Source organism: Rhinoraja longicauda, chromosome 23 (genome assembly GCF_053455715.1).
Source record: "Rhinoraja longicauda isolate Sanriku21f chromosome 23, sRhiLon1.1, whole genome shotgun sequence".
Classification (NCBI taxonomy): domain Eukaryota; kingdom Metazoa; phylum Chordata; class Chondrichthyes; order Rajiformes; family Arhynchobatidae; genus Rhinoraja; species Rhinoraja longicauda.
This window is the reverse complement of record NC_135975.1, coordinates 14743000-14768627: the sequence shown is the minus strand read 5'-3', so window position 1 is coordinate 14768627 and position 25628 is coordinate 14743000. Positions and strand designations below refer to the sequence as shown.

The window sequence follows — 25628 nt, the reverse complement described above, 5'->3', positions numbered from 1 at the left end:
TACATATACTCACCTAAATCTGAACAATGTTCTCTTCGTTTTGCATTTGTTTCTGGAGTATGTCCTACCTCACCCTTGGTACAGGCAGTCGCTAATCCCAACAGACCCGAGGGCCTTACGCAGTCTCCTGTTTCAGGGGAATCTGAAATAAGATGAATACCTAATGAAATCTTGGAATTTAATTCCAAATAAATATGGCAAAAGAAGAGTCTCAACCTGAAATGTCACCCATTCCTTCTATCCAGAGATACTGCCTGTCCCGCTGAGTTACTTCAGCATTTTGTGTCTTTGGCAAATACAAACCAAAGATTTTTCAAACAACAAGTGAACTACATACCAATCAATGTATTTAACAGCTGTGGAAGCTCACAACCAATCTGCATAACATTAACAGACCAAAATATGCAAGTGGTAGACAATCTTTGAGACACATCAGCAAGTTTCACCTTGCTCCATGTATTCTTAGATACCAAGTTGTATTAATCAGGCTGGGAGTGAGTCTTTAAAGAAAAAGCAGCACGCTATTCACGAGGTAGAATATTTATCTGAAAGACTCTCCTTTATGGTCAACTTTTCTATTTTGTACCCATATCTCATCATTCCTCAAGTTCAAACTCTAGGATCTTTATATTTTTCTGGCTCAACTTTCTTTCTTGCTGCTTTGTTGCATCACTTAAATGCTTGAATGTTAGCATAATTAACATGAGGAAAAGATGGTGCCATACTGTGGCAACCTATTGCATGCAGCAGAACAGGTCAAGATCAAACCCAGCAGTTTTGAACTTGTTCAGTTAAAAGAAACAGCACACATCAGTGCTTTAACGGCCAGGCTGCTAGTCCATTTAAATGGATTAGGACTGTTGCGACCAATAGGAGCAGGAGTAGGTCATTCGGCTCTTCGAGCCAGCACCACCATTCAATGTGATCATGGCTGATCATTCTCAATCAGTACCCCGTTCCTGCCTTCTCCCCATACCCCCTGACTCCTCTATCTTTAAGAGCTCTATCTAGCTCTCTCTTGAATGCATTCAGAGACTTGGCCTCCACTGCCTTCTGAGGCAGAGAATTCCACAGATTTACAACTCTCTGACTGAAAAGGTTTTTCCTCATCTCCGTTCTAAATGGCCTACCCCTTATTCTTAAACTGTGGCCCCTGGTTCTGGACTCCCCCAACATTGGGAACATGTTTCCTGCCTCTAACGTGTCCAAGCCCTTAATAATCTTGTATGTTTCGATAAGATCCCCTCTCATCCTTCTAAATTCCAGTGTATACAAGCCTAGCCGCTCCAGTCTTTCAATATACGACAGTCCCGCCATTCTGGGAATTAACCTAGTAAACCTACGCTGCACGCCCTCAATAGCAAGAATATCCTTCCTCAAATTTGGAGACCAAAACTGCACACAGTACTCCAGGTGCGGTCTCACTAGGGCCCTATACAACTGCAGAAGGACCTCTTTGCTCCTATACTCAACTCCTCTTGTTATGAAGGCCAACATTCCATTGGCTTTCTTCACTGCCTGCTGTACCTGCATGCTTCCTTTCACAGGTTGTGTGAGTGGGCGGATGCATGGCAGATGCAGTTTAATGTGGATAAGTGTGAGGTTATCCACTTTGGTGGTAAGAATAAGAAGGCAGATTATTATCTGAATGGTGTCAAGTTAGGAAAAGGGGACGTACAACGAGATCTTGGGATTGAAAGAGTAAAGGGGACCTGTCCAAGTCACCCTGCACCCTCATAGCATCTTCCTCACAGCTCACACTACCACCCAGCTTTGTATCATCTGCAAATCAACTGATGGCAACTAAGCTCCCGACAGCTAGAGAATCCCCAATCGCAGTAGAATTGCTGACCTTGGAGGATGACAGTAGTTACAGTACCTGGAAACACCGGGGAGCCTCCATTGTGCCCGTAAATGTGTTAGATGGGGCAGCCTGCAAGTAACACTGAAATGCAGGGGACTTGCAGGTAACTGCCATTTTACTAACGAATGTATAGGCCTTCCAGAATATAAGGTTGAAGACACAAGGGCATGTCTGCTTTACTAAAGAGACATGAGGGAATGCTGTTTTCTCTGTTTCACAGAGGCTGCCCTCTAGCCAAAGGTTTCTCCATTCATTGTATGGACTGGACTGCGCATCAGGGAGAGGTAGAGGTACCTGCTTCATGGTAACTTCATGGTGCTCAGATGTTGTGGTCTTGTCCAACTCCTACCCGGCACATCTATTACATCTAGCAGTGAAGTGCTATCTTTTCTATCTCCCAAGGAAGTTCAGGAGAAGCAGCACGACATGGTCAACAGACACCAGATAACTTACTCCGATGTCTTTACCATAACTAAGGATTTCAACAGGCCATTTTGGATATAGGAGTCAAGATGCTGAGCATGTTTAAGACAAAAGGCCGCAGTATGTACTCTGAACAGTCTGTTCTGCAGAATCATGCATTTGCCAAACCTACAAACTTAACCAACTTGAAAGTCAACAGCTGCGGGAGAAAATCACCACGTTTCCTGTCAAATCACACAGCATCCTGTCTTAACACAAACAACCATTATTACATTTCCCATATTCTTGTCCAGCTCTAACATGGGAACTCCTTCACTAATGGATTGCAACCTCTCAAACACCAGGTTAACCTCTGAAAATATAGAGGATACTTAACAACACTGCAGATTTGAATGACCTCAATCACAGGTCAGTACATAGAAGAGTAATTTAAGATGCTGTTACAAGTGGTAAATTTAGCATGCTCAAGAAAAACTGATGACTAGTCACTGTTTCCAATCTGTTTGGCCCAGTCATAATAATTATTTTTTTTTAACCACCCTGCTTTTGCACAGTAAAGTCTATAATCAATGAATGAATCCCACCAAAACAATTTGCAACATGCCCTGCCCTGCACAGTCAATCTGTTTCCAAAATTTTCTCTCTTTTTAAGTCTGGATGTGTTGTCCACTAGCTGATAGACATTGATGGTTCGAGTCAACCCATTGTGGCGGCCTCTTTCTGCTTTCTTTCGCCCACCATCTCCTGCTTCCCCCAGACACCATAGGAATAGTGTTTCCTTGGTCCTTGCCCTTCACCCCAGCAATCTCTGCTTCCAACACTTTATTCTTCAGCGTTTCTACCAACCACTACGTGATCACCCCACCGACCACATCTTCCTCTCATCACCTCTTTCTGCTTTCTTCAGGAAACACTTTTTCTGTGACTCCATCGTTTACTCAACCCTCCCCAGGCACTTTCCCCCGCAACGTGCTTCCATTCTTCCCTCCCCCACTGACTCCATTTGCAACCCCTCCTCACCTGGATCTAACTATCACCCCTTCCCTCCACCTTCCACTTCATCACTTCATACTGGCTACATCCCCTTTACTCTTTCAATCCCGATAAAGGTTTCTGACCTAAAACATTGACAATCCATTTCCCTCCATAGATGCTGCCTGACTGCCGAATTCTTCCAGCACTTTGTTCCTTCCTTTAGATTCCAGCATCTAGTCTCCTGTGCCACCAACACCTCAACTCCATTATTGTGTTATCAAGTAACTAATAAATTAAGAGTAAATACCTCAATCTTTATTCATTCATCCTATATCATAGAATTTTACAGTCTAAACTCAAACCAGTTTTGACTGCAAAGAGGGAATCTGTTCATGCCACAAGTCTTAAGAAAAAGGGAAGGCAACTTTTCATTCAGTCAACTTTCCATTCAGTCAACTTTTCATTCACTTAAATTCAAAAACATTTGAAATAAAGTAGAAAAGGAATAAATACACTTCCAGTAATTTAATGGTTACTCACTCCTTTTTTGACTTCGGGGATTTTTCAGGCTCTGTTTAAAAAGGAACAGTGTTGAAATATCTTTCAAAAATTGAATATGGTTATTACTAAATGCTTTTGATTTACATATATATAGCACACACAATCATTACCTTACTCCTCACCATCTTTAATTGCTCAACAGAATGTGGTTGTGGAAAGCCACTCCATTCTGCAGACTTTCCAACATGACCAGGTCTAACAGGAGGATCTATGGGAAATTACCAACATTTAATTTGATGAAATTAAAAATTGATTAATATTGAAAAGAAAATTCATTAAACCATTGACTATTATTTTAAATTTTAATTCCTTTTTAATTGTTACATTTCAATTCTCAAGCAAGTATGCTATAATACTAGAAGTAATGCCCACAGCAAATTATAACATTCTAATTTTGAGGATATTAACCATAATTCACCTTTATGTGCTAATCACTTTACAAATATTAATCTTTTATTCAAGTAAATTGGAATGTATCAGAAGAACACATTTCACAGCGGCACGGTGGCACAACTGGACAGCAGTGAGGAGCCACTATTAGAGCTGCTGCTTCATAGTGCCAGAGTCCTGGGTTCGGTCCTAACATCAGGTGCTATCCGTGTAGGAGTTTGCACGTTATTCCTATGAGCATGTGGATTTCCTGCGAGTGAGCTGGTTTTCTCCCATGTCCCAAAGACATGTAGGTTAATTGGCCTCTGTAAATTGTGGTGTGTAAAGAGTAGATGAAAAAACGGGATAACATAACCTTTGAATGGGTCACCGTGGACTTGGTGGGCCGAAGTGTCTGTTTCTGTACTGCATCTCTAAATTCTAAACTAAGAATAATTCACAGAAAAAATACATACAATGGACCAAATTGGAGAAAATATTTGTGCTACAATGGGAAAGGTTTGTACTATTTTTTGCAGTGTTTTCCTAATCACCAGTAGGCACTTTTTACATCTTGAGTTCAAGATGAGTCATATTCCTGGTATTGAAAAGTGAATTGAAAATGAATGATGAAAGAACTAAAGAGAAAATAAAAGTAATGTATCATTTTATTTTTATTTTCAATGATCATTATCAATGAGCAAAGGATCTAAGATGGAGGAAGGATTTCACCAAGAATGGGGATTGGAAGATCCACTCTCAGTTTTCACAAAGGAAATGAAGGATGTGGAAATTGGAAAATATTTCTCAAAAATAGAATTCATATGATAAAAATATTACTTGAACTCAAGTTGAAAAATGTTACCAGAACCTAACATTTATATATGTGGGTCCCAGGGAAAGCCAGGGGGCAAAAGGCCAGGGAAATCAGAGAACAAGGCTGAAAGAGTAAATTTCACAATTGCTGTGGAAAAGATTATTCTGTTATTTGTGGGTGGAAAATGCAGTTTTAGTTTTCAATAGCAGAGTTAGGATAAAATTTTCTAAGTTAGTTTCTCTGCACACAGATTTTGGTGAGTGACCAATTTTGAATAAAATGACAGTTTAGAGAACAAACACATTTACATTTACTTCTTACCCTATCAAACCTTCAGGTGAGGAAGAGTGCAATAGTGAGACATCCTTGGGGAAAGAGCAGTGCTTATACCTAATTTAGCTTCTTAAGAACACTGCAGGTGATCTCAGAGAAATTGTGAAAAGAATCAAGAGAAAGGCTAAGCATTTCTGCACATGAAGGTGCTGCAATCAATCAACTGCAAACAGCAATAAATGCTGATTCCATCAGTCCATCAGTTCTGATCATCCCAAGCATTCTCAAGACTCCCTATTGATGCTGCTCAAACCGTTATGGCCGTGATAAATGATATTCTACTTTTTAATTTAGAAACATAGAAAATAGATGCAGGAGGAGGCCATTCGGCCCTTCGTGCTAGCACCACCATTCATTGTGATCCTGGCTGATCGTCCACAATCAATAACCTGTGCCTGCCTTCTCCCCATATCCCTTTATTCCACTAGCCCCTAGAGCTCTATCTAACTCTCTCTTAAATCCATCCAGTGATTTGGCTTCCACTGCCTTCTGTGGCAGAGAATTCCACAAATTCACAACTCTCTGGGTGGAAAAGTTGCTTCTCACCTCAGTTTTAAATGGCCTCCCCTTTATTCTAAGACTGTGGCCCCTGGTTCTGGACTCGCCCAACATTGGGAACATTTTTCCTGCATCTAGGTTGTCCAGTCCTTTTATAATTTTATGTTTCTATAAGATCCCCTCTCATTCTTCTAAACTCCAGTGAATACAACCCTAGTCTTTTCAATCTTTCCTCATATGATATTTCCTCATACTTGTTTATTAACCCCATGTTCCACCGTAATAAATAGCACTGCAGTGATGCATTCTTTCCACTATTTAACAGTGTGCATCAGTTCCTAGATTTTCAAACTGGAAAACAAACTATGCCCTTATCAGGGAGGAAAAAGCACAATAAATAGTTTCATTCAATGGGAAGAGCACAAAGAGATTCATTCAGTGTTTCTAGTTCAAGTATAGTTAGGGAAAGGAACACAAAACAATTCTCTAAAGTGGAGTGCAGTTTAAGTTTGGAAATTCCGCTAAAAATCCATTAATCCAACAACACGTGACTCTGATGGCATTAGACTCAGATTTTCTGGTGTACTGTTCCTTATTAGTATATTGCTCCAACAAATCGACTTAGCAAAATAATATTTTCCCTGAGGCTCCATCGAGTTTTCAAAGGAGTGGGACAACCAGGGCTTTGATGAGTGATATTTACATTGGAATCAGCTCCCACAGTTGCCAAACTGTCCAGATTTTCAGTTAGACAACAGATAATCAGAGTTTTACTCTTTGATCCATCTGGTTTCCACATAGCACCACCCAGTTTTAAAAAAAACACCCATACAATATCACAGAGGACAGATGATCAACTGACGCCAATGACAAACCCTCTGACTCCCACAATTACCTATACTACATCTCCTCCCACTCTGCCTCTTGCCAGGACTCCAACATGAGTCTTTCTACTCTAGGCCATCCGAGATTCATTCTCTCTCTCTCTCTCTCTCTTTCATTCTCATTCTCTCTCTCTTTCATTCTCTCTCTCTCTTTCATTCTCTCTCTCTCTCTTTCATTCTCTCTCTCTCTCTTTCATTCTCTCTTTCATTCTCTCTCTTTCATTCTCTCTCTCTCTCTCTCTCTCTCTCTCTCTCTCTCTCTCTCTCTCTCTCTCTCTCTATGTTGCACTCCTCTTCTCTCCTGAATTCACACACTTTTGTCTCCTTTTCACCTCCAGCCTTTGTCACTTACGCCATCAATTCACCCCTCCCTTACCTCAACTATATCCACCTATCCCACCACCAGCTCTTTTCTAGCTTTCTCTCCTTCCTAGTCCGAAGGAGGATCCTGATCTGAAACGTTGTCTGTTCCCTCCACAGATGCTACCTGACCCACTGAGTTCCTCCAACACTTTGTGTTTTGCTCAACATTACAAAAAGAATGACCATTTCAATTCATTCCCATAGCATGTCTCATAATCAGTCAATAATAAAACTGATATTGCAATTTTAATTAGTAGATACTATCCAATCTCTCGAAAAGTTTACTCCTGAAAAGTCATCAATTGTGACCAAACTAAGTTATATTTAGCTGTTTGCGTCTAACTTATTTGGTCGAAACCTTCTATACAATTTGCATAACCACTCACCCAACGTAAAAGGCAGGTGTTATGTAACTAAAGTATTCTCTCCATTTCTAGTACTTAACAAAAGAAAATCAATTCTGCACCATCTAAGGGGTTACATGAACCCAATAAAGAAGTAGATACCACTGATATCTCCATGAATAATGACAAAGCAAAACTCTATGATAAATAAAAGGAGTGAAAATCTTTACCAGATTCATGAGCCACCACAAAAGATTCCGGTGTTCTCTCTGGCAAAGGGGGTGGGCTGTCTTCTTTGTTCCCCGAACCTTTCAAAATAAAATTTTAAAATTTGTTTATGAAGACAATATTACTGTTAATGTTTGCTGCAGCCATATTTTTGTTGTTTTAACCAAGCATTTAAAACAAAAATACCTCTACAAAGATGTCGAGCTTTAAACAAAATTAATTTACTATCCCACAGATTAAAGGAACTATCGCAGGTACTTCAAAATCTGAGTGCATGCATTGCTGTGTTCAAATACAGGTTTTCTGCAAATTCTTGCAACACTTGCAATTTATAAAACAAACGTTCATTAAACTAAGAATGGGTGATATCCAGTGAAACCATATTGGGTATGTCAGTTAACCAAAAATATGAATGCAACATAATTCAACAGAACAAACTTAATGACCAAAAGCACCAGTTTTAAGTATGAGCACACGTTTTAAATGGAAAATGCTTGTACACAATACGAGCTGATAAATCTACTTTTTAATTTGTTTGAACTTCAACCAACAATCGGCTCAAAAAGCTTTGGTGTACCACTCACACAAAAGTTAGGAATTCTGCCATAAGTTTATCAGGTACAGGATAACTAATTTTGTGTCCAAAGATTGTATTTCCATTCCATCTATGTGAAACACCCAGAACGTTGACTTGTACAACAATCCAGACCTAATTTTGCACCCAACCCAGAACATTTTTGGATGAAACGAAGATTTGCCTCGTGCATTTGTTTGCAGTCATTTATGCTCACTTTGTTCAGTTTGCTGTTAAGTTGTCATTTTCATCAGTCTAGTTGATCAGAGTATTTCTATGGCTTCATGCCCATTGCACACCATTTTAGCAAACAAGTCAAGCAAATAGAGCACAAACATGTCAACTGCATACATAGTGCTTTTCATCTTACTATTTTACCAAATGATACAAAAATAGTACACATGCACGCACACCCATTCTAAATCTTGGCACCAATTTCAAATGGCTTTTACTTACTTCATATGGTTGAAAGTGCAATATGTCATAACTAATTCTTCATTAGATGTACTCCAAAGACATACTCATTCATTCTCCAAAGACATACAGGTATGTAGGTTAATTGGCTTGGTAAATGTAAAAATTGTCCCTAGTGTGTGTAGGATAGTGTTAATGTGCGGGGATCACTGGTCGGCGTGGACTTGGTGGGCCTGTTTCCGTGCTGTATCTCTAAACTAGTCACAAGTGCGTAGTGTATTGCTCAACTCTATATTATAGGAAGGTTTTGCAGATTCAAGGATTTTTCTTTGATATTTATTATATTTGTAGACCAGTGGTCATTGTGTAAATTTTCTCAGATTATTTTTGAATAGAAAGAACAATATTTTCAGGAACAAGATTGCAAGAATAGTTAACTTTTACTGAAATAGTGAATATTCAACAGTAAATACCAGTAACATGATCCCAATCTAAATTACCCTTAATGAATTATGAAAATGTAGGGTATGTCGAACAATCCCTGTTCCAACGCAGAACCAGCCAATTCCCATCTACCAATACTCTCCTCCGCCTAGCAGAGCTGGTCCTTACCCTCAACAACTTCTCCTTTGACTTCTCCCACTTCCTCCAAATCCAAGGTGTAGCTATGGGCACTCGCATGGGCCCTAGCTCTGCCTGCCTCTTTGTTGGGTACATCGAACAATCCCTGTTCCAGGCGTACACTGGCCCTATCCCCGAACTCTACCTCCGCTACATTGACGACTGCATTGGTGTTACCTCCTGCACCTATGCAGAACTCATTGACTTCATCAACTTCACCACTAATTTCCATACTGCTCTCAATTTCACTTGGACCATTGCCGACATCTCCCTACCGTTTCTAGATTTCACCGTCTCCATCACAGGAAACAGACTATTGACCAACATCTACTACAAACCTACTGACTCCCATAGCTATCTTAACTACACTTCTTCCCACCCTGTTTCCTGTAAAGACTATCCCCTACTCCCAATTCCTCCATTTATGCCGCATCTGTGCCCAGGATGAGGTGTTCCATACCAGGGCATCGGAGATGTCCTCATTGTTTAGGAAACAGGGGTTACCCTCTTCCATTATGGATGAGACTCTCACTAGGGTCTCCTCGATATCCCGCAGCTCGGCTCTTGCTCCCTCTTCCCCTCCCCCCATTCGTAACAAGGACAGAATCCCCCTTGTCCTCACCTTTCACCCCATCAGCTGTCACATACAACATATAGTCTTCCAACATTTTTGCCATCTCCAACGGGATCCCACTACTGGCCACATCTTCCCATCTCCACCCCTTTCTGCTTTCCGCAGAGACCGTTGTCTACGGAACTCCTTGGTCAATTCATCCGTTCCCACCCAAACCACCCCCTCCCCAGGTACTTTCCCCTGCAACCGCAGGAGACCCAAACAGTCTTTCCAGGTGAGGCAGAGGTTCACCTGCACCTCCTCCAACCTCATCTACTGTAGCCGCTGTTCCAGGTGTCAACTTCTCTACATCGGCGAGACCAAATGCAGGCTCGGTGATCGTTTCGCTGAATACCTCCGCTCAGTCAGTCTCAACCTACTTGATCTCCTGGTGGCTCAGCACTTCAACCTCCCCATCTGATCTCTCTGTCCTGGGCCTCCTCCATTGTCAGAGTGAGGCCCAGCGTAAATTGGAGGAACATCACCTCATATTTCACTTGGATAGTTTACACCCCAGCAGTATGAACATTGACTTCTCTAACCAGATAGCCCTTGCTTTCCCTCTCTATCCCCTCTCCCAGTTCTCCCACTATTCTTACTGTGGGAGAACCAGCTCCAGCTACATTCTATCTTTAAATGCCCCCTCCCCTGACATCAGTTTGAAGAAGGGTCTCAACCCATAACATCACCTATTCCTTCTCTCCTGAGATGCTGCCTGGCCCGCTGAGTTACTCCAGCATTTTGTGTTTACCCTAAATGAAGCTAGCTCACATGCTAACCTTCCATTACCACTGCAAGGGAATGACATTAATAGTGTACATAGTCTAGAAATTGGTTAGCACAGACAAGTACACATTAGTGGTTATTGTACACCAGAAGTAACCACCCAACAATGTGCAATGGTACGATCTATAGTGTATTACTAAATATCCCCGAGATGATTCAAACATCTTGGCTGCCATTTCTGTTACTTATTGCATCCTCATCCCCAAGCATTCCCTGCAATGCAATGCCTTTAGAAAGTTCAATGAATTGAGAAAAGTAAAAACACCGACCAGCGGGCAGGCCAACTGACTAGAGGGCAGGCCATCCTAGACTGGGTATGGTGAAATGAGGAAGGGTTAGTTAGGGATCTTGTTGTGCAAGACCCCTTAGGCAACAGTGACCATAATATAGTGGAATTCTGCATTAGGATGGAGAGTGACATGGTTAATTCAGAGACTAGTGTCCTGAACTTGAATAAAGGAGACTTTGAAGGTGAGAAGGGAATTGGCTAGGATAGACTGGCAAATTATACTTAAAGGGTTGACAGTAGAGATGCAATGGAAAAGATTTGAAGACCACATGGATGAACTCCAGAAATTGTTCATCCCAGTCTGGCGAAAAAATAAAACTGGGAAGGAGGCTCAATCGTGGCTGAAGAGGGAAGTCAAGGATAGTGTTAAATCCAAGGAAGAGGCATATAAATTGGCCAGAAGAAGCAGCAAATCAGAGGACTGGGAGAAATTTAGAACTCAACAGAGGAGGACAAAGTGGTTAATTAAGAGGGCAAAAAAAGAGCATGAAAGAAAGCTTGCGGGGAATATAAAAAGTTTCTTTAGGTATGTAAAAAGGAAAAGATTAGTGGACGAATGTAGGTCCCTTACAGTCAGAATTTATAATGGGAAACAAGGAAATGGCAGAACAGTTAAACGAGTACTTTGGTTCTGTCTTCACTAAGGAAGACACAAACAATCTCCCGGAAATATGAGGGGACCCGAGGATCTAGTGGGAGGGAGGAACTGAAGGAAATCCACATTAGTCAGGAAATGGTCTGAGGTAAACTGTTGGGACTGAAGGCAGATAAATCCCCAGGGCCTGATGGTCTGCATCCCATAGTACTCAAGGAGGTGACCCTAGAAATCATGGATGCATTGATGATCATTTTCCAATGTTCTCTCGTCTCTGGATCAGTTCCTGTGGACTGAAGGGTAGTCAATGTAACTCCACTTTTTAAGAACGGTGGGAGAGAGAAAACGGGGAATTATAGACCAGCTAGCTTTACATCGGTAGTGGGGAAGATGCTTAAGTCGGTTATTAAAGATATTATAGCAGGCAATTGGAAAGCAGTGACAGGATCGGTCAAAGTCAGCATGGATTTATGAAGGGGAAATCATGATTGACTAATCTTTTGGATTTTTTTGAGGATGTAACAAGTAGAATGGATAAGGGATAGCCAGCAGATGTGGTATATCTGGACTTTCAAAAAGCCTTTGACAAGGTCCCACACACGATATTACTGGCAAAATTAGAGCACATGGTATTGGGGCAGGGTATTGACATTGAGAGAGAACTGGTTGACAGACAGAAAGCAAAGAGTAGGAATTAACGGGTCCTTTCAGAATGGCAGGCAGTGACTAGTGTGGTGCTGGGATCCCAGTTATTTGCAATATATATCATATACAATTTATCATTGATGATAAAGGTTAGAGGCACCAAATAGCAGCAATTAATAATCAGTTATTACCATAAATCCTACAAAAATAATGAAGTGATCAGATATCCACTCTTTAACGTGAAGTACTTACATTTTTCAGCGGCTAAATTTAATGTACTCGGTGGATGTTCTCGAGCAATAGATACCGGTGATATTTTTCTTGCTGAAGGGGTTTCATTTTGTATGGTTGCAGTAACAATGGCATTTGTTAAAACACTGGTGACATTTTTAGGTACAGTGTTCCCAAAATCAATCTCCTCTGGCTCAGAATCATCAGAATGGAGTGGATTAGTAAAACTGAGGGGCGAAACGTTTACACTGGGGTCCTTTTTCAATCGTTTTTCATCCTTTTTCAATGATGGCTCTGCTGGTAAACCAGATGCTTTTGAAGAATGACATTGATCATTGTACAACGTATCGTCTATGGAATTCTTAGTAAAAGATGGGGTACATTCGTAGCTTGGCATGTTCCACATTGCACGAGCTCTCTCTTTAAGTGGTAACTGAATTGGTCTCAGGGTAATATCAGAATTCACTTCCTGAGTAGCATCAGAGTGTTGCACGACTTCTGAGTTTACTGAGATTTGTCCACAGCTGGCTTCCACTGATTTACCTGTTTGCTCCATATCAGTTGCTGACGTGGACTTAACTTTATTTGATGACAATCTATTAAGAGCACTGTTGGTATCAGGTGGGGATACTTCAAAGCTTTTAGGTCCTTCTTGGAGTGGTATCTTCTTTATTTCAATACTAAGTTTTCTTTCCAGCTTTTTTTCTATAGGTTCAATCTGTGCAGCACCATTATTAATTTGCTTGAAGGTGTCCCCAGATTTGTTGTAGTTTTCATTGAGGTCAGTGGGAAGTGGTGGTGTATAAGAGTGCACGACTGGCTTGGGATGGTATCGATCATTATCCTGCCACACAGTGGTAACAGCTGGATAAGCAGATGGTGGAGAAGGAGTGAGGATGGGCGGCACAGGCTGGGGCTCTGGAGGCTGCAAGATTTCTTCTTTTGCATCTCCTTCTACCAGGCAGCTAAAGGAATTTATGGTTAGGGAAGACATAAAAGGCAGGGAGAAAAAAACAAAAGGAAAGGATTAGAGAGCAGCACTATTTTTTTTAAATGACAAGGTGAAATATTAAGGAATCTGAACACAAAACATCTCATGACGGACATAACATGAAAACAATAAACATAACCTTTTATGCATTTCAAAGATTGGGTTTTGTGCTTGGCAGCTGGCAGACAAACCATTTGGACCCAAACTAAACTCAATTTTTCTCTTAAAAGAAACTGACTACCTATTGGTGCACCAGTGACATTTATTTTACAAGAGGAGCCAGAAAGACAATCCTATAAGTTTCCACCCGGGTGAATGAACCCCCATATTTGCAGGGAAATCCTCGATGATGTTATTTTGACCATGCCCCAAACAGGATTCATGGACGTCCTGCAGTTTCCCAGGCTCGTGTAATGAAATTAACTAGATGCAGATTTAGGCTGTCTGATGAAGGGTCTTGACCCAAAATTCCTCGAGATGTTGCCTGACCCGCTGAGTCACTCCAGCATTTGTGTCTATGTACAGATTTAGCAACATCTTTTATTTCAATGGACTGGAACATGCTCTGAGCTTTCCCTTCATATTTTCATGTTAATTAAATACATTACCCCCTCACATGTTTAATATTTTTTAATTCATTTTAATCATTTTCTATGTTTTCTCATGCCTCAACTTTTAACAAGTACTGTTGTGCCCTGATATCCAGCAAGCCTGGAACATGCCTTCACTAGCTGTCAAAGAATTTCTCGGAGCAGGGCTTACCACCTGCACCAACAAAGCCAAATCCACATGCACTCTTCAGTCGGAGCAAGCTCTGGGAGCAAGTTATCACTGCAGGCAAAAGCTGAGAATGGAGTGGTCAGTGAGGGCAGCTTACTCAGAGGTGAATTGGATCAAACTTTCCGTCGGTCACAGCAAGCCATTCCGCGGTTGGGTATGGCCTCCGGATATTTGTGCACCGCCAGATTCGTGATTTTCAAAATCGGAATTTGAACATTATAGAATTAAATTAGTGCAGAGTAGAGAATTCCCTGCCAGCACATGGCCCAGATTTAAACCAAATTATATATGCACAATATTCCGAGAAGGCAATATCCAATTTCTTAAAGTCTTTTGTTATCATCTCAGATACAATTCATTTATTTTTTGCCAAATCCTTTACCATCCAAGATCAGGCCAGTTATTTCATAAATCATAATTTGTACACAATTATTTTTTAAACTATTGGACAATTATTTTAAAAACTATTGGACACCAAAAAAGCAGTTCACTTCCACTATGTTGTGACAAGATCATATTTTCTTGACTGCTCTTGGAGGAGTTAGAATTTACCTATAGGACAAACCACAAAACTGATTTGATTTGCTTCTCCTTACCACCATCTATGAAGACTAGATGGGACAATAATCTTGTGCGATAAAACTAGTACAATGAATGCAGAAGTTTCCCTTTCTGACACGTGCAATGGATTTAACTACTGCAAGTTAAACAGCTTCTGAGAGACTTAATTTGAAATGTGAAAATCCAAAAATATTAACAGTAAAATCACGATTACAACATAGGCAATTGATCTTATGACAAACACTTTACCACTAATCGATCGATCACCCATTCACACTAGTTCCATGTTATCTTTCTCATCCAGTCCACACTAAAAGCTATTTACACAGGCCAATTAACCTACAAATCTGCACGTCTTCTGGATGTGGGAGGAAACCGGAGCACGCAGAGGAATCTCACACCGTCACAAGGAGAACGTGCAAATTCCTATCAGATAAAATAAAATTTAGCAGGCACACCCAAGGACAGGATCATAGTCAGGTCTCTAACAAAGATAAGCAAACCAATATACAAATACTAAACTAAAAGAGGTTGGAAAAATAATGAAATAGTGAATTACTTAACGAGAAGCACAAAAATAAATCAGGTAACAGATTCTTGGTAATATACAAATAATTGTTAATTTGGAATTATATAGATATGTGCGCATCAACTCATCTTTTGGGTTTAATTAGGCTGATAAATTTTCAATACATTCACTTTACAAATGTTCTTGACTTTCAAGAAACCAATTGGCCACTTTATGCAAATCACTCACCAAACACCCTCCACTGAACACAAGTTGAATTGAGAACTACAGAAATACAATCTGAATTAAATATATTTGTTTTGAATAATGTTCGGTATCATTAAACCATCAATTGGTATGGCATTCAAGAGATCAATTATTATAGCTGTTAAAATAAAGCAAATATATTTACAGGCTTCTTCAATGGAGGGGTCAAATCTCCCAGTCTTTGTTGATAGAAGCTACTTAAAATATGAAACGTTTCTAGGGGAAAAATGTTCTCTTATATTTAAGTACCAATACATATAGAAAATATTTTCTTCGCATGGCTCCAAATGTGATTACAAAATCAAAAATGTGGTTAACAGACAGAAGTAATTTAAAATCTATTCAGTAGATTATCAAATACATGAGTCACATTTTCTCTGGATTTACCAAAACTACAAAATGACCAATCTAAAATTGTCCATTAGTGCAACTGTCTGAAGGTACTCTAATGGGGAATAAAGGTATTCAAACTGCTTTCCAGTTAAATGTGTACACAACAACCGGTACTTTGGATCTGTCTTCACTAAGGAGGATACAAACAATCTCCCAGATGTTCTAGTGGCCAGAGATCCTAGGGTGACAGAGGAACTGGAGGAAATCCACATTAGGCAGGAAAAAGTTTTGGGTAGACTGATGGGACTCAAGGCTGATAAATCCCCAGGGCCTGATGGTCTGCATCCCAGGGTGCTTAAGGAGGTGGCTCTAGAAATTGTGGATGTATTAGTGATTATTTTCCAATGTTCTATAGATTCCGGGTCAGTTCCTGTGGATTGGAGGGTAGCTAATGTTATCCCACTTTTCAAGAAAGGAGGGAGAAAGAAAACAGGAAATTATAGACCAGTTAGTCTGACATCAGTGGTGGGGAAGATGCTGGAGTCAATTATAAAAGACAAAATTGCGGAGCATTTGGATAGCAGTAACAGGATCGTTCCGAGTCAGCATGGATTTACGAAGGGGAAATCATGCTTGACTAATCTACTGGAATTTTTTGAGGATGTAACTAGGAAAATTGACTGGGGAGAGCCGGTGGATGTGGTGTACCTCGACTTTCAGAAAGCCTTCGACAAGGTCCCACATAGGAGATTGGTGGGAAAAATTAGAGCACATGGTATTGGAGGTAGGGTACTGACATGGATAGAAAGTTGGTTGACAGACAGAAAGCAAAGAGTGGGGATAAATGGGTCCCTTTCAGAATGGCAGGCAGTGACTAGTGGGGTACCGCAAGGCTCGGTGTTGGGACCGCAGCTATTTACAATATACATCAATGACTTGGATGAAGGGATTAAAAGTACCATTAGCAAACTTGCAGATGATACAAAGCTGGGTGGCAGTGTGAACTGTGAGGAAGATGCTATGAGGTTGCAGGGTGACTTGGACAGGTTGTGTGAGTGGGCGGATGCTTGGCAGATGCAGTTTAATGTGGATAAGTGTGAGGTTATCCACTTTGGTGGTAAGAATAGGAAGGCAGATTATTATCTGAATGGTGTCAAGTTAGGTAAAGGGGACGTACAATGTGATCTGGGTGTCGTAGTGCATCAGTCACTGAAAGGAAGCATGCAGGTACAGCAGGCAGTGAAGAAAGCCAATGGAATGTTGGCCTTCATACCAAGAGGAGTTGAGTATAGGAGCAAAGAGGTCCTTCTGCAGTTGTACAGGGCCCTAGTGAGACCGCACCTGGAGTACTGTGTGCAGTTTTGGTCTCCAAATTTGAGGAAGGATATTCTTGCTATTGAGGGCGTGCAGCTTAGGTTTACTAGGTTAATTCCCGGAATGGCGGGACTGTCATATGTTGAAAGACTGGAGCGACTAGGCTTGTATACACTGGAATTTAGAAGGATGACAGGGGATCTTATCGAAACGTATAAGATTATTAAGGGGTTGGACACATTAGAGGCAGGAAACATGTTCCCAATCTTGGGGGAGTCCAGAACCAGGGGTCACAGTTTAAGAATAAGGGGTAGGCCATTTAGAACAGAGATGAGGAAAAACTTTTTCAGTCAGAGAGTTGTGAATCTGTGGAATTCACTTCCTCAGAGGGCAGTGGAGGCCAATTCTCTGAATACATTCAAGAGAGAGCTAGATAGAGCTCTTAAGGATAGCGGAGTCAGGGGGTATGGGGAGAAAGCAGGAACGGGGTACTGATTGAGAATGATCAGCCATGATCACATTGAATGGCAGTGCTGGCTCGAAGGGCCGAATGGCCTACTCCTGCACCTATTGTCTATTGTCTATAACAACTTAACATCCAAAGTAAATTGCAAAGCTATTTAGACAATGGAACAAGAATTTCTTGTTCTTGATTTGTTTTCCTGTCCCCTTCTCATTTACGTTGCATTTTAAAGCTGGTTTTATCAATTTAACTTAAAAGTCCCCAGCTTGAATCACAATGGCAAATGTGGATCCATAATAGATGGCAGGTATGTTCTTACATGAAGACTACAGTAATCCCATGTGCATAGAACTTCTGCATTGCCTGGTTGTTTCAATCCCATGTGCATGGAACTTCTGCATTGCCTGGTTGTTTCAGCACTGAATCCAAAACAGCAATGAAAGATTTTTCTGGCATTATTATAGCTATAAAATTACTCTTTCCATTTGCACAACTGCTTTAGTACTCTGATTTAGTGTCCAAAAGTTTAGGTGTCTTAAATGCCTAAAAATGAAGTTCTGCAAAAGTTATTGCCTTCAAGAGATGGGAGAAATTGAAATAAAAAGTCTATAATATGAAATGCCTTTAAATGAGAGGCTTTGACAACACTAAGTCAGCTGCTCCTAGCATATGGTTGGCATCAGTTGCCTAATGTAGTGAACAGTTAACAAACCTCAAACAATTAATTGGCTGTAAAGACCTGTAAAGATGCAGTAGACAAAAATAACAGTCTTATCTTTTACCCTTGGTTCAGAATTTTAAGCTCGAGTGTAAATGCAATTCTTGGAAGGGAAGTGAACACAAGGACTAATAGTAGCATGAGTGATTGTGTTCCGCCACATGCTTGCTCTGTTATTCAAATAAATCAAGCAGATGCAATTCTGGCCTCAACTCTACTTTCCTGCCCACTATCCAGAATCCTCAATTTCCATCTCAGCCCCCTCAAATAACTAATGATTCAGAATCGATTACTTTCTGCGATGGAGACTTCCCAAGTTTAAGAAAACTTCAATTAGCAAATCCAGATATCTGTTTTAAGTGGCAAATGCTTTATTCCAAGACTATATTCCCTAGGTATAGATTCCTACTGCAGGAAAACAAGCAAACTTTGTAAAAGATCCATTCTCATTCCTCTAAACTCCAGAGAATATGGGCTCAGTCTTTATCCATGACTTAATCTAAGGATCCGTCACTCCACTGTCCATAAGTATACCCTTCCGTAACTGTGACCAAAACTGTAAGCCCTGACAGTTGCAACAATACTTCCTGGCTTTTGCACTCTATTCCTCTGCAATGAAGGCCAACATTCCTTTAGCTTTCCCACTTGCATGCATTTTAAGTTTGTGCTCCTTTGCAATGCCTACATATCCCCAACTACTAATATTGAAACAAAAAATCAACAAAGGGGTAGATCCTGAGATTGACTAGTGAGAGAAAAAAAAAACGAATTCATGGGGACCTCTTAAGAACTGATAAAGGAGAAAATATAAAAATATTTTGTATCACTTTATATAGGAGATACTGAAACCCACCAGGAAATAGTGCAGAAAAACTAGTCCAGAATGACAGATGTGCTGTCAGAAAATTGCATTGGAAAAATTAATCGGAAGGTAGATAAATCCTCAGGAAATGATGATCTGCAATCCAAAGGTTTTGAAAATATAGATGTGGATATATTGGATGCACCAGTTATCTCCTTCCTAAAAGCATATAGATTATACGAATAGTTCCCACAGAGTGGAAGGCAGCAAATGTGGGACCATTATTTATGAAAGATAAAACAGCGAATTAACAGACACCTTATACAAGTCTAAACCTATTAAAAATATACATATTCAAAAAATCATTCAATGCAAGATTAACATGTTAAATGAATGCAGGGTTTGCTGCCACCTCCTGGCTGATTCATTCCATCAGTGAAATGGGAAATAAAACAATAAAGGCCAATGGCATGCTAAGAATGAAAGAGCTAATATTTCATTTCAATTACCTTTCATCTGTTCAAATCAAAGGTTGTCTACCACTTTCTGAATAGTCAATACTCCTAATTTGTTGACCATAGCTATACATTCAACACCATAATCCCAAACAAACACCCTCCCCCCCCATCCAAACTCCTGGACCTAGAAGTCAGTACCCCCCTTTGCAACTGGACCTGACTTCCTGACCCATAGACCACAATCAGTAAGGATAGGCAACAAAACATCATCCATGATAATTCTCAATGTTGGTGCTCCACAAGGGGCTGTGTTCTTAGCCTCTTATTATACTCCCCATACACAAGTATGTGGCCAGTTTCTGTTCTAACTCTATTTACAATTTTTCAGATGACACCACTATTGTGGGCCAGAGCTTTAATAATGATGGGATGGAGTACAGGAAGGAAATAGAGATCTTCATAACATGGTGTCACAACAAGCTCTCCTTCAGTGTCAGCAAGGCAAATGAACTAGTTATTGACCTCAGGAAATGGGGTGATGTACATGCCCCAGTCAAGTGGAGATGGTCGAGAGCTTTAATTGTGGATGTAGCCCAGTCCATTACACAAAACAGTCTCCTCTCCCCCAAAACTTCTTGCTGTCTGCTGTCTTAGGAAAGCAATCAATATGTTCAAGAACCATTTTTATCCTAGTCATTCCCTCTTCTCCCATCTCCCATTAGGCAAAAGATACAAAGGCTTCAAATCATGTAACAAGAGATTAAGGTACAGCTTCTTCCTCGCAGTTATCAGACAACTGAACAGTCCTCCCACAAGGTAGGTTGCAATCCCGATCTTCCAACTTACCTCATTCCAGTCGTTTCACTTTATTTGTTCCGAGTACACGTGATAATAATAAACCAATAGCAAACATTAAAAAAATTAGTTAGTTACCTTCGTACTCGTGGTGGCTTAGGTGGTGGCGAATCAGAAGCGTCAGGAATTAAGGAAATGGTTTGACTTTCAGAACTAATTTCAACCTGTTTTAAGAGACAAAAAAAATTAATGTAAAAACGATTATAAACTGCAAAAACAATAATAATATAAAGCAATTGATTGAGGCTGTATATATACAGTGCACGAATCAGTGCTTGAATCTAAAAAGAAACAATGACAACCTGAACCTAAAAATAAGGGCTAAACAGACTGCAAGCCCCAGATTCATTACCCATGCAAATGGATTAAGAAACATCTTTAAAAAAATCCTGGCAAAACAAAATGGAAATAAGGGAAAAAAGATATACATGGTAAAGATTGACATGGTACATGGAGAGATTCAGTACAAATACCCCTTTAGCTGTAAATTCTGAATAATATGTATCTAAAGCTAAAAGGGAATTTGTCTGTTGTGGAGCAATAAATCAAATTTTCAAGCCAAGAAGAACATCATGGTTAAAAGATGTTCCAATATGAAATTTGATTATTAAAGTCAGAGCATGGAAACTGACCCTTCAGGTCTGAACGTCCATGCTGAACAGATTTTACAACTGAACTAGTTGCTGTTTGAAGTTAGAGATGTTGCACTCCAAACTCTCCCAGTTGACTGTGCCTGAACCCCTCTGTCAGTTGATCATCAACTTCCTGACAGACAGGAAGCAGCATGTGAGGTTGGGAAAGCACATCTCGGACTCGCAGATCCTCAGCATCGGAGCACCGCAAGGCTGCGTACTCTCCCCTCTCCTTTACCCTCTCTACACCAACGACTGCACCTCAACACACTCCTCTGTCAAGTTTCTCAAGTTTGCGGATGACACAACCCTGATTGGACTGATCCAGGATGGGGATGAATCTACCTACAGACAGGAAGTGACACAGGCGTCCTGGTGCCTTCGTAACAACCTGGAGCTCAATGCTCATATGACAGTGGAACTGATTGTAGACTTTAGGAGAGCTCCCCCTCCCCTCCCCCCACTCACCATCAACAACACCAGTCACATCTGTGGACCATCCCTACCAAGCATCTTTCTCGCCAATGTCCGGTCACTCTCCAACAAGCTGGATGAGGTAACGCTATGGATCAACACCCAGCGATCCCTGAAAGACTGCTGCGCGCTGATCTTCACGGAGACGTGGCTCAACGCGATGGTTCCCGGGGCGGTGGAGCTAACGAACCGGTCACTACAGCGGGCCGATAGAACAAAGGACGCCGGTAAGAGTAATGGCGGTGGGCTCTGTATGTACATTAACAATGACTGGTGCACCAACCACTCCGCAATAGAGAGCTACTGTTCCCCAGACCTGGAGTACCTACTGCTCAAATGTAGGCCGTTCTATCTGCCGCGGGAGTTTACTGTGGTCATCATCATGGCCGCATACATTCCCCCACAGGCTAATGCTAACCTAGCGCTAGCACAGCTGCACTCGGCCATCAGCAAGCAGCAGGTTGCCCACCCGAAAGGCGCCTTCATTATTGCCGGGGACTTTAATCAGGTCCATCTACGAGCCGCGTTCCACAAATTCCACCAGCACGTGCAGTGCCCTACCAGGGGCTCAAACACGCTGGATAAGGTGTATACCAACATAAAGGACGCCTACAGAGCTCTCCCCTGCCCACCCCTGGGACAATCACTGCTTCTACTGCCCGCTTACAAACCCCTCATCCGCAAGACCAAACCTGCAATAAAGACGGTCAAAATATGGCCCGAAGACGCCACCCTACAACTCCAGGACTGCTTTGATCACACCGACTGGGACCTGTTTGCACAGCAGGCGACCTGCAGTTCTGAGGTTAACTTGGAGGAATACACATCCACTGTGTTCTCCTACATCAACTGCTGTGTGGAGAATGTCACGGAGGACAAGGAAATAAAGATGTTCCCAAACCGGAAACCCTGGATGAATAAGGAGGTACAGAACCTGTTGAGTGCACGCAACAATGCCTTTAAATCTGGTGGCATTTCAGCATACAGTGTTGCCAGGTCAAACCTGAACAAATATATTAAAAGGGCCAAAGACACCCACAGGCAACGGGTGGAAGACCTCTTCAACACCACGGACACCAGAAGCATGTGGCAGGGTGTCAGGGACATCTCTGGCTACAAGAACAGCCCTGCCTGCCTCCACAGCGATATGACACTAACCAACGAGCTAAACACCTTTTTTGCCCGCTTCGAAACTGGCAACACCACCTTGAGTGGAAGAACCCCAGCCGAGGCGGAGGGACTGGTCTTGCAACTGAGCACACAGGAAGTACAACGCGCTCTGCAAAGGGTCAACCCACGCAAGGCTGCAGGCCCGGATGGAGTTCAAGGAAGGGTACTTAAGGACTGTGCGGAACAGTTGGCTGAGGTATTCACCATGATCTTTAACCTGTCACTATCCCTGGCTAAGGTCCCCAAGTGCCTAAAGTCGGCTACCATAGTGCCGGTGCCGAAAAAAGCAAAGATCACCAACCTGAACGACTACCGTCCGGTTGCCCTAACTCCGATAGTCATGAAGTGCTTTGAAAGGCTGGTCCTCTCACACATCAAATCCAGCATCCCTGACTCACTGGACCCGCATCAATTTGCATACAGGGCAAATAGATCCACAGAGGACGCCATCTCTCTGGCTCTTCACACTGTCCTGACTCACCTGGAGAGACAGGGCACGTACGTGAGGATGCTATTCATTGACTATAGCTCTGCCTTCAACACGGTCATCCCCACCAAGCTCATCACCAAACTCCACCAGCTAGGCCTCAGCTCGTCGGTATGCGACTGGATCCTGGACTTCCTGCTGGAGCGACTGCAGGCAGTGAGAATGGGCCCGCACCTGTCCTCCACTATCACCCTGAGTATCGACACACCACAGGGCTGTGTTCTGAGCCCCATGCTCTACTCCCTTTTCACACATGACTGTGTTCCTGCATTCGACACCAACACCATTGTCAAGTTTGCAGACGACACAACGGTGATAGGGCTTATCACCAACGGTGTTGAAACAAAATACAGAGCGGAGGTGCAGAACCTGGCGGACTGGTGCTCTGATAACAACCGGTCCCTAAATACCACCAAGACCAAGGAGCTTATCATCAACTTCCGTAGGTCACACAACGGGGAATAGGCCCCGATCTTTATCAACGGGGACAGTGTGGAGAGAGTGTCCAGCTTCAAGTTTCTGGGCACTCACATTTCGGAGGACATAACATGGTCCAATAACACTGCTGCGCTGGTCAAGAAGGCACAGCAACGACTGTTCTACCTAAGAACACTGAAGAAGTCTGGTCTACCCCAACAGCTGCTGATGACATTCTACCGCTGCACCATAGAGAGCATCCTAACACATGGCAGCTCTGTGTGGTACCTCAGCTGCACGGAGGCAGAGAGGAAAGCTCTTCAGCGGGTAGTCCATAGAGCTCAGAGGACCATCGGAACACAGCTACCAGCCTTGGAGGGCATCTACAACACACGATGCCTCAGAAAAGCCACCAGCATCCACAAAGACTCTCCACACCCCTGCAACAGTCTGTTTGAACTTCTACCATCGGGCAGACGATACAAGGCCTTCTACGCCCGCACCTCTAGACTCAGGAACAGCTTCATGCCCAGGGCCTTAGCTGCTATGAACCGATCCTGCTGAGCCGGATGGTCACATAGCACAGTTGTCCGGCACAGATCTACTTGCACTTTATTCTGTTTTAAAACTGTTACAATTTGTTTCATTGGGTTGTTTAAATTAATACTGACTAGCTAATTAAATTATTGCATCGTATGGGAGGCGCATTCCCAATCTCGTTGTACCCCTGTACAATGACAATAAAGATATATTGTATTGTATTGTCATTTAAGTTCCTTGGAACCATCATCTCCAAGGACCTTAAATGGGCCTTAAATGGGCGGCCACCATTGACTCCACAGTCAAAAAGGACCAACAGAGGATGTACTTCCTGCGGCAGCTGAGGAAACACAATCTGCCGCAGGCAATGATGGTCCAATTCTATACTGCCATCGTAGAGTCTGTCCTCACCTTCTCCATCATGGTCTGGTTTGGCTCAGCCACCAAGCACGACATTCAGAGCCCCCCCCCCCCCATTGACGAACTGTACACTGCAAGGGCCAGGAAGCGAGCGGGCAAGATCATCTGTGACTCCTCTCACCCTGGCCACAAACTCTTTGAAGCACTTCCCTCTGGAAGGCGACTCCGGACTGTCAAAGCTGCCACAGCCAGACATAAAAACAGTTCTCCCCCCCCAACCCCCCCGCGAGTAGTAGCTCTACTCAATAACCAAAAGTCGGTAGTCTCTTTTCGCTCTGGTTTATTTCACTCACTGTTTAAATTGTAATGTTGTATTCTTAATGTTTTAGTGTTTTATACTTTATTCTTAATTGTTTACTGTTTGTTCGTGTTGTTACTTGCGAGCGGAGCACCAAGGCACATTCCTTGTATGTGTACATACTTGGCCAATAAACTTATTCATTCATTCATTCATTCATTCATATCACTGACCTATAAAAACAAAAGCTATCCAGAAGCTGCTGTGTGGAGAGCAGCTGAACTATTTTACATCTTATTGCCTTGTAATATGAATACAAACGGGAAATAATTATCAAATGATCAACATTAAAAGTGCTCAATATCCTTCAAAATGTTAACTGCATCAGCATTAAAAAACATTACCATACATAATGTAGTTACGCACGCATTTATAGAAAATTATACACTCAGATTGAGTACCGCAAATATTCAAAGAAATTTGGTTACTGGACAAAAAAAAACGAACAATAATTATTTTATCAACAGATGGTCGTATTGTATATTGCCATACTACTATTGCAGCCTCTTAACAAATGACTACACTCTGAGAATTATAACATGCAGAACCCTCTTCTCTGTTCCTCTTCATTCATAAAACTGAATTGTTATAGGAATTTGTCCTTTAGCTGCAGCATGTAACCTGCAACAATAGATCCAAGTTATACATTTAGCTGCATCATTGCTTAACAAGGGCAATTCGTTATTTTTCTTGTTAATGAGTTAACAATGGAC

The 25628-nt window shown here is 41.8% G+C and overlaps 1 protein-coding gene across 3 annotated transcripts in view; it reads right to left on the bottom strand.

Annotated features, from left to right (window-relative positions):
• Positions 1-25628, bottom strand: part of LOC144604897 (tyrosine-protein phosphatase non-receptor type 12-like) — a 75433-nt gene that overhangs the window by 8103 nt on the left and 41702 nt on the right. For 2 of the 3 annotated variants that reach the window (XM_078419720.1, XM_078419722.1), the window contains exons 12-17: positions 20556-20641; positions 12449-13392; positions 7662-7739; positions 3934-4031; positions 3803-3833; positions 14-142 (exon numbers count right to left, since the gene is read on the bottom strand). In XM_078419720.1, the coding sequence (XP_078275846.1) occupies positions 14-142; positions 3803-3833; positions 3934-4031; positions 7662-7739; positions 12449-13392; positions 20556-20641 (1366 nt within the window). The remainder of the gene's footprint in view (positions 1-13; positions 143-3802; positions 3834-3933; positions 4032-7661; positions 7740-12448; positions 13393-20555; positions 20642-25628) is intronic. The other variant, XM_078419721.1, reaches the window with a different exon arrangement.